The 12,961-nt window shown below is 39.3% G+C and overlaps 1 protein-coding gene across 1 annotated transcript; it reads right to left on the reverse strand.

The window, feature by feature from the left end:
* Positions 1 to 49: 49 nt before the first annotated feature.
* LOC136707569 (DNA damage-inducible transcript 4-like protein) lies at positions 50 to 3,255 on the reverse strand. Its single transcript, XM_066681715.1, has 3 exons — positions 3,137 to 3,255; positions 2,431 to 2,569; positions 50 to 1,413 (listed from the first exon to the last, which is right to left on the reverse strand). Exons 2-3 carry the CDS (start codon positions 2,519 to 2,521, stop codon positions 914 to 916), a joined length of 591 nt encoding a protein of 196 aa, XP_066537812.1. The 5' UTR covers positions 2,522 to 2,569; positions 3,137 to 3,255; the 3' UTR covers positions 50 to 913.
* Between the last annotated feature and the right edge of the window lie 9,706 nt (positions 3,256 to 12,961).

Below are 12,961 nucleotides of genomic sequence, written 5' to 3' on the forward strand. Positions count from 1 at the left end.
TAAATGATATGGAAAATAGTTTATTGTCAAATAGACAAAAATTTCCACTTCCTGTAACAGGAAATTCTTAAACAGATCCAGTTGCTAGAACAGCACTGCAACCAAAGGTGATACAGATCAAACATATCTCTGAAAAAAAATTGAAAAAACCCTCTACAGTCAAGCACTAAAGTACCTAACCAATCTAAGCTTACTTGAAGAAACCCATCAAGCTTTATTTTATAAACAATTTTTACACACTGGGAAAATCAGACACTGACTTTGGCAGCATGTTTTTTTTTACAAGCAGATACTATGATGGAAAGCACAGTACATTCAATATATTCCAAAACATGGCCCCACCCCACTTCATAAATGATATCATGACAGTAAGTATTAAGAGAAGGTTTGTAATGCTGTGTACCAGGTAAAACACTGGGAACACAATAGACAAGTTAAGTGAGAGGCACAAAGTTATGGACACAGACCTTCAAACTGTAGTAGTCCTTTACAAAAACAGTAAACTCCCATCACCTAAATATCAAAGATCCCACTGTTGCCCCAGCTACAAATCATGTACTTGACACTGGAACTAATTCACATTAACAGTATAAAAAGTGCAGAAAAAAATGGAGTTGCTACAAAGGCAGACCCTTACATTCACATGAAGTGTTGAAGTGCATTGTACCCTTAGGGCCAGAGCATCTGAAGCCTACAAATCAACAAACCCAAACATCAGGGCTGGTGGGCCACATGCGGGCGAACATTTTGGGAGGTTCTAGGTTCTCCCATAATTAACATGGTTCTAGAATGTTCCTTTGCATAAGCACTGCTTTTTATTTCTGTTCTCAACATTCTAAAGACCACTGCCAATATTAGTAAATTTGCATTTGTAGAGTTAGAGTGCTCTGGCCTTTAAACACCACCCCCAGCCTCAGCACTCCTCCACCACGGTACCGGCCACTGAGGAGTACAGCTTTTTCTTAACGAGTCTGAAGCCAGGCCGCAGTTTGAGGGCACGGCGGAATCCTGGTGGGAAGCATGTGCCAATGCGAAGGAAGTCCCTCAGACTGGGCCAGCCGCCCCCGTCCTGCTTGAAGACCAGAGTAAGCTCAAAGGTCGGCACTACACTGGAGTCACACACCAACCTCTCCAGCCTCTCGCAGCGCCTCTGCCGCTCCTCCAACTCCAGACGCACATCCAGCACGCAGCCGCGGAGGCCACACGGTTCTCCTGCTGCCAGCCGCAACACGTCCCTTGCCACACGCCGCGTCAGAGTCTCCGGCACCAGCACCTGAGCACACTGCAGCGTATTGGCCTTTGCCCGTGACAGACAGCCCTCTAGCAGCCGTGCCAGCTGCTGACACGCCCGCTCCTCACACACCTCCACACCGAGGTACTGCTCAGCCAGGCATCGCTCCCAGAAGTCCAGCTCTGAGTAGAAGAGATCACATGTTTCAACCTCAAGTAGAACTCTGCTGTTTTGATAAATTTCAAACCTTGATACTATTTCATGAGGCACTGAGGTGGCAGTAGTATGTGTAAATGCTCAAGCATCACCAATTTCATAATATCCCCATCACAGTAAGTGAATTTTGGTACATTTCAATCTACATTCTAAAAGACCAGGTTAAAGACCAGGTGCAGAAAAAGCTGGACTCTATTTACTTCACAGATGAACAGTGGTCTACTGTTCTTCAAAATGAAGAACAAAGTGAAAGCTGATAGGACACGACTGAGTAAATTAGAATTAGACTTATGAATCCTTACTGACACTTTTACAGCTTGGATTAATTTGGCATTACGTCATTCATGACAGAGGTACAACCCAAGACAAGGTAATAAACAAAAAAACTAGCAAAGGATGCCATTATTTTACCATCATCATGATGTTTTTAAAGAGCTCAGAAGAGAGGTGTAAGCTTGCTTTGTTTAAGACACTAACCCCTTGTTCTTATTACCATTGTAAACGAATTAGAGGATAATATTCTCTATTCAATGTTCCATGTAACACCTCAGCTTGACTACTGAATTGTGGGGAAAGTTTGTAATAAACACTACGAAGCACTTGTATTTTCAGCTTCTGACCAATAAATCCAAAGCTAACAAAGGAAGGGAGGGGGGGGGTCTGTTTGTACTAAGACTGGTTTGTAAGTTTTCTAGTGTTGTAATGTTGCTGCTGCTCCTAATACGTTATATCTCGTGTTCATGCAAATTACAGTATTAACAACAATCTATAAAGGAGGTTAACAAAGCAGCCTCACTGGCTAAAGGTATGACTTCATCTCTGTGCTGACATCACTCGTGCATCCCTCCCCTCCGGGTCCTGCAGCTCTGAATTAACATCTCCGCACACAGGCGCTTTAACCTCTGCGCAGTGTTCAGTCTCCTGCTCTGTTCTGCGATACAATGAAAACGAGCAGAAATATGAGAGACGTGCAGAAATCTCACCGCTGTCGATGCATGACTGCTCGTACCCTCGGTCGATGAATTCAGAGATACATTCCGAGTTCTTGTTCGTCAATGTGCTTGTGGCAACCATTGTAAATAAACGGCGTTCTTTAAATTAGTTTCTCGGTCGTAGAAAGTGCTGAAATGGAAAAAAAGAGCAAGACCTTCGAATTAACCACAGACACTCAACACAATAGATATTCTACAGAGTACATTAACGATACATTTATCCACTACCCACATAAACCTTAACCCATTTTTCACACACCCAAATAACCGAGAGAGGAGTTAAACTAAAACACAATTAGAAATCCAACAGGTTACGAGCAAAAGTGTCTGTACCGATTCATTTACTGAACAAATGGTGAAAGCCTGTGTAAAAACTTGCAGCTCTAGTGCTGCACCTACCTAGGTAAACAAGGGTCAAGTCTCAAATCAATCCCTACTCACTAAACAGAACACTGCGCAAGTGAGTAAACTATAGCTTACACACTCAAAAAACTGTAGTAATTTTAAAAAGCCATGCAGCTTAGGGGCAAGAAGAGGTTTTACATTACATGTTGTTTGCCATTAGGCTTCAGAAGCCGTATTTTTTGACCTACAAAGTGCACTACATAGGGATCAGAGAGACATTTGAGACAAAGCCAGCCTAGCCTGTGGTAGAGTACTGCAGAACGCAATAAAACAAATACCAGAAACCGCTTACCTTTATAAAATATGATATAGCTTAAAATAAATTAGTCACAAAAAGGCTTCATATAAAGACCCAAAGCACGCATTCGCACTACAAACACACAACCACACACACGCACACCACATAAAATACAGTGCAGGAGTTCTGCTCCTATTTATAGCCTCCTACGGGCAGCCGCAGCACCATCGACCAATCAGCGCACAGCTCGCGCTCTACAAATCACCAAGTTCTACCAGGCAACCTGAGAAAGGGGGAGTCCAGCGATCTGATTGGTCAGCGGAGTTCGCGCCTCGGGCCAATAGCTGCAGAGATGTTCTTTGTTGCCATTTGCCATTACATTGGCCGTTAGACTTTTATTCTAATGCAAACCAGTCAAGACACAAGGGGTTATTAATATATTCAAAAGAATATCATACATGAGTTTAATATTTTAGAAGCAAATTAGATACATACAATCTTTTAAAACCGAAAATACTATAAATATCAGCTTCATTACTATATTATTTTTATTGTTATTATATTATATATATTATTGTTACTGTTCATTCATTCATTTTCTGTAACCTCCTATCCAGTTCATTGTCATGTGTGCCTCATTCAAATTGAAAATGCAACTTGAATGTGAACGAATATATAGTCTGATTAAGTGGATATACAGAAATATGTTTGTTTTTGCGATGAAAAAAAAAGATTGTTTTGTAGTTTCCATGTACCGAGTGAATTTAGTTCAATCAATTACATTCATTCATTCATTCATTGTCTGTATCCAGTTGTCAATCCAATTGTCTCTTATCCAATTCAGGGTCATGGATCAATTACATTCAAATATGTTAAAATATTTTCCATAAGAACATTAATTTGTGCAGTGTTCAAAGACAAACAGACAAATATTTTGTTCCTCAATACAAAATGTTACATTGCATATATTTAAAGATTTTTAAGACATATATATATAATAAATGCAAAGCTGTGCTTAGTAGATTTGAACAGAGTTGAGTACAAAGATTTTGCCAGGGTACACAAAGCACTGAGTAAATTAATTAATAACTGAAGAGTAAAGTTTAAATATAAACATCTGTGCAGTGTGAGTTCAAAAGGATGACAGAGGAAGGCTGATAACATTCTGCATTTTATGGCATTCAGAAACTTTCAGAGTTCTATTATCTGTGTAGAGTACACACTATATGGACAAAAGTATTGGGACACCTACACATTACACATACAGGAGCTTTTATGATATGCCATTCTAAATCCATTAACATTAATATGGAGCTTGTAGCATAACTGATTCCAGTTTGGTGATAGTGTGTCTCTGGAAATTTATGCCCATTCATCCAGAAGAATATTTGGTGTTTGACGATGTTGAGGTCCGAAGTCTGTATGGGCCACCCAAGTTCTTCCATACCAAACTCAACGAAACATTCCTTTGTGGACATTGCTTTGTGCACTCATGCACAGTTATACTAGAACAGAGTAGGGCCTTCCCTAAACTACAAATATGGAAGCAGGCAATTGACCAAAATGTATTGCTATATTGAAGCATTAGGTTTTTCCTTCAGTGGAATTATAAGTAACCCAGACCAACCCTTGAAAAATAACCTCATAGCATTATTCCTCCTCCACCAAACCTTACAGTTGGCACAATGCAGTCAGGCAGGGAATGTTCTCTTTGCAATTGCCAAACCCAGACTCATCTATCAGACTGCCAGATAGAAAAGTGTGATTTGTCCACAGAACACATTTTCACTGCTTCAGAGTCCAGTGGCGGTAGGTGTGATGGAGCAAAGTCAGCACTGCAAAACCAGCAATCCTTTAATATTTTTATTAAAACTGGATTGGGCTGGTTAACCCACTCGCAGTCTTCTGTAGCTGTGGTAGAACTCTCTCAAAGGATATCGCTACTGAAAATAGAACTACAGGGCTAGGCATTATTACATTTGGGGTTGCTCTTGGGACTAGGCACATGGTGGGAGATTTCCATAAAGTTGGTATGGTATGTTCCAACATCAAACTTTAAACAACAACAACAACAAAAAAAGTTAAACCTGAAACTTGCCTAGGTTAGCATAAATGCTTCATCTATTCTTCTGAAAAATGCATACAATTAATACAATTAAAGAAAGCTCCATGTGAAGACCTTTTTTTCCTCTTGCAACTGCTGGGAACTACTATTAGTAGCTCTGGGTATACAGTAGTTAAATATCATATTGTTTGTAGCATACTATAGTATAGTATACATTATATTAGATAATATTTATTTGGCATTATATTATGACAGTACAAGCATACATGTTAGTTTTTCTTGTATATGGATTGCCTAAATCTTATAGGATTTGGTCCAAGTATGTCAGACAATAGTCATGTTTTTTGTCTGTCAGTTCTGTAATAATAACGTATGACCACACGACTTGTCATATAGCAATCCAGTGGTCAAAACCTCAGAAAGAAGAACTTTGAGAGAGACAAGTCAAAACACTGCTAGAAATACATATACAGTGCATGGCTGATGTGGCTTGGAAATTAAAGAATATAAAATAGCTTTTTATAGACTACACAGAACCAAAGAGTACAAAACATTCTCATTAAACCTAGCTCTACATTTTCTACATGCAATATGATTCTCTCTGCTTACACTTCTGATGCACACACACACACACACAAACACACACACACAGCCAAGACGTAACAGAATACAACAGGTCACATGGAATGAAAAAGACCTTGGTAGGAAAACACAGTCACATGTATATCCTACATGGAGCATCCCCCCAAAAAAAGGAGAGAGGAGAGAGAGAGAGAGAGAGAGAGAGAGAGAGAGAGAGAGAGAGTCCAAAACAACATACTACTACTACTATTATATTACATACGGTGGCACAACATTGGGTATTTTATGTTTATATGATAACGTTTTCCAAAACAAGTATTATACATATGTGAGTACAGAAGACTGAACACATACATGAGAAAGCAAAAACCACAAGAGGAGTGCAAAAACAAGCAACTAACCAAAAAAATATAATAAAAAATTGCATAAAACTTCCTAGGCTCTGTGATGATCTGGCAACACATCCAGTGTGTGTTCCCGTGTTCCCACCTTGCGCCCAGTGATAACGTGTATGGTCCAGACCCACCGTGACCCTAAACTGTATAAGTGGTTAAAGGAACACTATGTAATATTTTTACCTTAAAATTACAGTTTCAAAATCACTGTGATGCTCCTCTGAGCTGTAATAGGGAGAAATTGCACTTATGTAACTTTTGTAGTAGGGTAGGAAACCACACTCTCTCCCCAACAGAGGAAAGAAAAAATTAATTGTCTCTGTATTTTCACCTAGAAAACAATGAGATCTGGCGGAAAAACAAAAGAAGAGTTTAACATAACTCTCCTGGTGCTCAAATCCGTCTCCTGGGTTTAAACCCTCAGGGATTGCATGTGTCTCAGGAGTTTTACTGGAAATCTCAATAGAGTCACAAATTGTGACTTGCTAGATGAGCTAGACCTTACACTCTCATTTATCACCCCCTTGTGGGGGTCTATCTTTTAGGCTATGTTCAGAATATGGCCAACTTCTTAAAAGCATATCAAAGAAGACCAGAATTTTCTCAGAAACTGATCGCTACAATCAAATTTGCAGTATCTCTTGTGGTTCAAGTTACCAACACTCAAAGTTCATAACGTTTTGTTGTTCATTACAGTTAACTGAAGATGGAACTGACAGAAAATTATTTTATATATATAATATACGTCTTAAAAAATTTAAAATGTTTTTTTTACGTCTTAAAAGGTAAAATGATCTTCAAAAAAATCTTTTATAGGTCTATTAAAGTTGTGAAAAATGCAAATTTTAGTTCTTTTGACCCTCAGCATTCAATTAACTTCTTCAATTCGTGTCTATGACATTGCCAGTACATGTAAACTGAAACTACTGTAGTCAATCATGTCATTTCCTGATTGGCGTCTCATGCAATGAATAACAGGAAAGAGTGAGACTACTTTTGCCCAGAACTGAGATGTTTTTTCATTGATGCACAGGCAGAAACCTAGACTAAAATTAGTGAGAACCTGCTGTGCTCAGTTATCACCTTTACTGGAGACTATTTTCCTCTAGTCATAAACTGTCTGTATAATAGTCCTTATAAAACTCTATAATTATATGTGATAATGTAAGCTATAGTTTTAATCATAAATTATTATTGTTCTCATATAATACTGGCTTATTCTCACAATGATGTTTTCAATGATGATTACAAGTCAGTCAAACATTATGAGAAATAAGACATCTTACAAGAATTCATAAAATAAACAGCAGCAGACATTCATATAATCAATTATATTGCTTCATGAACAGCCGCTTTAAAGGTGCATAAAATAAATATACACTTTACTCCACAATTAAGAGACTGCACATTTCATTGCCACAAGCCTGTCAAAGTGTTAAGCAGCGCTGGGCAAATCTTAAAGCTTCTTCTTCAAATATTACAGCACAGTGTTTTGGGTCACAGATTTATGACGTCATCTTAAGCATTTTTGTGGAAAACTGTTATCTTATAAATTACGAAACGTTTCTTAAGCCTAGGGATCAAATGACAGAAAGTCCATTTTCTGTAGAAGAGAACCTGGTCCTGTGGTAGTCGCAAACACCGTTATTACTGATTCAAAGGCACCCTGAAATGAATGAGAGTGAATGGAGAGCTACTCTATCAAACGGTCCTCTCGTAGCACTTCAACTGTCTTCCTGTAGCACACTTTGGAAGACAAATCCTGAGGACCTCATCTATTAAATAAGACCCCAAGGACATGGAGCTTTGTGGCAGCAACACTAAGTGTTGTGCCACATTGCCTTTCATGGACTTTTAAGCAGAATAACACATCTAAATGCTAAAATTGTAACTTTAATCCTCAGCTAGCAAGCATTTTATGCTAATTTTTAATGTGCGTATGTGTATCCAGTTTCTGCAACTCTGCAGCATATGCTAATGATGAGTTTGAGTGTAGTGGTGTGATGATGAAAGGTGAGTTGGGCATTGCTCCTCCTTGCTCATTTTGGCCTTTTTTTGTGGCAGATCCTCTAGTGAATCATGACTCATTATAGCTTCCCTCATATTTACAGCTATGCAATCACTGTTTTTCAGGAAACCATGCCTGTGATTTAATTGCTCAAGCAAAGAGGTCCAGATTCATTTAGTTTGCTTGTGTTTACTGAGAACGTGCAGGCTGCTAATATTTCTGTAGTAAGCTAGACACAAAGCTGTTTCCAAGGTGAATGATATGAATGTACCTTCTGCTGCCTTTAAGAATTAAGCTGCAATCAGCTTGGGAAATGGGAAGATCTGAAGGGTGGTGTTTAAACCTCTTTGTGTTGAAGCTAAGGGTGAAAAATATGGATGTGTCCTTGAAGGCACATGTAATTCACAACATATCTGCCCAGCTAGCAGTGGTGGACAAAGTACACAAAGCATGTACTTGAGTTGAAGTACAGATACTCAGTGTAAAATATTACTCAAATAAAAGTAGAGTTCCTCAGTGTAGATCTCCACTTGAGTAAAAGTACAAAGGTTTACCTTCAAATGTACTTAAGTATCAAAAGAAAGGTACCATGACATATTTTGACTAATACCACTACACCACTACATTGTGTACTACAAAGGGTTGAAGAAATGTTTGAAATTTGGCTCTAGTGGTTTGGCGGTGTAATTGTGTGAGTGCCACAGACGCCAACGCACAAGTATAAACTTTCACAATGGCATAGGACACTTGTGCAGTTTACGGCATAGGCTCATTGAGTCAATGCAAAAGCATAAACTGGACTTTAATGTGTTCCCTGCACCAAAATGTATTTTTTTACTCATTTAGAACTCTAGGTAAGATTTGGGTATTTTTCTGCTCCTGGGGCTCCACTTAGTTCAATTAACTTTTAAAGCATTGTACTGAAATTGGTAGGAAAGGGGAAGTGGTGGTTTCCAAAAGTTTTTGCAGTTAAAGTAAAAAGTCGCCCAAAATGGAAATACTTTAGTACATATGTACAAAAAAATAACAAATGACATTTACTTTGTTACTGTCCACCACTGCCAGCTAGCAAGTAGCACCTTCATTAATGACTGTTTGAACAGCCATCTTCATTTGACCTCAACTAGGAATTCCTAGTTGACGGAGCATTTTCTATGCTAACGAGCAATGTTTGAATGGTAGTCAACCAGCTGAGTTACTTAAATAGTTAAATTATTCATTCATTCATTCATTGTCAGAAAACGCTTATCGAATGCAGGGTCACGGTGGGTCTGGATCCTACCCGGAATCACTGGGCGCAAGGCAGGAACACACCCTGGAGGGGGCGCTAGTCCTTCACAGGGCGACACACATAACATTCACTTACACCTACGGTCAATTTTGAATCGCCAATCCATCTACCAACGTATGTTTTTGGAATGTGGGAGGAAGCCCACATGGACAACAAACCAAGCCTCTCAAAGACAGTCACCCGGAGCGGGACTCTAACCCACAACCTCTAGGTCCAAACACTGCAGGACTGCAACACTCCCTGCTCTGCCACCATGCCGCACATACTGTTTTTTTTTCCCTGCAGGGATATTTTATCTTATATCTAGCATTATATTCTGGTACGGCCAAAGCCACGTTGTTTGATACTACTGCTGATAACATTTAGCTTTAACATTATTATATTTCAGTCTAAATACATAGTGTAATTTATTTCTTTTAAAGAGAAAAGCACTATTCTAGTGATAATTAATTTTCAGCTGTGTTCTGTTGGGATAGTTCACAGCACAATCAAAACACAGTTGTTTTGGTTTGGTAGTTTTCAAAGAAATAATTTAATTTACAACATAAATAAAGTGACCGACACCCACAGCAGTAGGTTGTTGTTTCAACAAGAGATAAGGTGTGAGCCAGGCTTTGGCAGTGATCGAGTGCCACAGCTGTGGGTGAATATCAGTTTTCTGAGCGTGGAATCTCTCAAATGTTTGCACGTCACAACCTAAGGCAGTGCTGACAGTACACTCAAGAGTGTAGTATTCAAAAGATTTGGGCACCCCTGGTCAAATGACATGTTTTGTTGAAGCACACATCCTCATTTTTAATTACATTATCAGTTATATTCATTTTGCTGGATTTAACGTATTGGGGGACATCATAAAATGTGGCCTGTACAAAAGTTATGGCTCAGAACTCTTTAATATATTATTAAAATAATCGTTTTTTTTATATATCAATATTTTAAACACAGACATTCTGGATGTTAATTCGGTGAAAATCTCACATCATGGTTAAATTGTCCCCAGGTGCGTGTGACGGACTGGTGCTCTCTCCACAGGCACACTGTGACCCTGATCAGGATGAAGCGGTCACACATGAATGGATAAATGAATAAAATATTCAATAATTAGTGATTGTTTGAATCTTTGTAAATCTTTGAACGTACCATTGTTGGCTGGATTCTGGGGTAGTAAGAGTGACTAATGTTGCCAGGCATATATTCTCTCTAGGTAGTGGGAAGATCCCCACATGGAAACTTCATTCTTGGGACATGAGAAATAAGCAGATGGATTTTTAGAGGGACTCTGTATTCTGCCAGCAACTAATCCAGAGAAAAAGATACCTGCCTCAGTGGGATCACTGGCGGGTTCCTTTGCGTGTGGCATGTGAAACTCACCCGTATTGGATTGTTTGGCTCTCCGCAGTTCCACTGAGGAGCTGGACCAATGTTACTTGAGACATCCTGTGACTGGGACGTGTAGGTTTTGTATAAGGTCAGGAATACAGTAAAGTTCATCTGGTTTATTCAGAGCCACAAGACAGAGATACAAGACAATGGCAGAAGTCTGGCCCAAGAATATTTAAAAGAAAAACATGTGCTTTTGACCGGACAAGGAACTGAACTGATCTTTTAAGGAACCGAACCAGTGACCTGTTGTTACTTAGTGACTTCGTTTTGCAAGGCATTTTTTTTTAGTTACTTTAACAGCCTGCTTTGCAGACCTCCCCCGTGCAGTATACAGTGTCAAAGCCCTGTTTTTTATCTCATGGTTGGGATATTAGATATTGTGTGGACATCCCCTGTCTGGGACAGTGCCAGAAATGTGAGTGGCTCACTCCACTGACGTGAACTGGAGCCATGCATGTGCACAGCTGGACGCCGTGCCTGTTTTAGCTGGTAGTCTAGCGTAGATACAGCGCTCGGGAAATTCAGTTCAACAGGTGGTCCATGTGGGATCATGCGTCTCCTGATGATCTGATTGGGTTGCAGTTATATTCAAAACAAACAAACATGCCACAGAAAAGGGATTACAGCACGGAGAGGATTATTGTCACAGCAGAAAATGGCTTGGCAGAAATGTGTTGTCATACTTTGTCAGAAGACAATTTGAAAACACAGTTGAGCACAGAAATGAAGCTGGTGGTATCTTTGGGGAAGGTTTTTCCCTAGGTTTTATATTAGCAGCAGTACCAGATCTTTCTTTGGGAACAGACATGGCATCTCAATGGCAGATATAACCCTTCCTACATTTGACAAATCAGGAGCAAACAAGAAGAGATTTTTGCATTCACGTTCCTGTTTGATGATAAGAGCAACTTGTTGCTGAGACATCTGATTCATGAACTAATTTTTTTCTTTCTGGTTTTACCCGTAAATGCCCATATCTGGTAAACTATAACCACCAGGTCTAAAAATATCAAGCTACATAGCATATATATAACATACATAAATATAAAAACACAAAATGGATCTGTCAATACTGCGAATGGTGTTTGGACAATGTTTATGGAACTATGGCAAAAGCCCCTTCAACACACCACAAGGTTTTGTTAAAATGTGATCAAGCGAACAGGTGTACACTCATTCCCTAGCATCATACTTTTATGAATCTTCAATGACAATGTTGAGAGCAGTACACTCTAAAAAGAGAAGAGTTGAACCAACTTAATTGAATTGCTTCAATTGGTAACAAGTAATTCAATTAAGTTTATCCACCTTAATTTTTTAAGTTCAACCTTCAAAAACTTAAAAAATTAAGTTGGATAAACTTAATTGAATTACTTGTTACCAATTGAAGCAATACAATTAAGTTGGTACTTTTTAGAGTGTAGGGTATTTTTGACTGTGAACTCAATGTTATGTAGGGTGACCAGACGTCCTCCTTTACCCGGACATGTCCTCTTTTTTATACTTATAAAAATGTCCGGGCGGAATTTCACAAACGTCCTGGATTTTGTTTTTCTAGAGCTTACATAGAACTTCGAGAAGTTTCGTTCACAAACTAGTCCCGCCCTCCTCTACTCCGATTGGTTCGCTTGAGTGAGAAGGGGGCGTGGTGAAGTAGCCTAAAATCATCTGATTGGACGGTCTGACTGTAGAGCTACCGTTATTGGTCGATAACCTTCTCTGTAAACATTTAATTGGTCAGTCTGCACGTCAGTAGTCCTTGTTTACGTCAGGCAAAGCTCATGTACCCACCCTCATCTCGAGCAGCTATGCCGAAACGTAAATGTAAGTTCTCGGATGAATTTAAAAAGAAATTCCCATGTTTTGTGTAGCAAATAAAGGTGTAAAGGACCTAAAAGCACACATAGGTTCAGCCAAGCATACAACGGCAGCGAGGGGCGAGAGCTTATCAACCCCCCCACCAGGAGACGTGTCCTATTTTTCACCATCTCAGATCTGGTCACCCTATGTTAGGTAGCAACTATAAACTCCAGCATAAATGTATGTTTAATGAATATTTAGCAGAGGTCTGTAACAAAGCCTGTGCAAACTCCCAGCAGTTACTGCAAAAGAAAACATTTAGGAGCAGAGCATTGGCAGATCAGCTGAAACTTTG

The sequence above is a fragment of the Hoplias malabaricus genome, chromosome 9, assembly GCF_029633855.1.
Source record: "Hoplias malabaricus isolate fHopMal1 chromosome 9, fHopMal1.hap1, whole genome shotgun sequence".
Classification (NCBI taxonomy): Eukaryota; Metazoa; Chordata; class Actinopteri; order Characiformes; family Erythrinidae; genus Hoplias; species Hoplias malabaricus.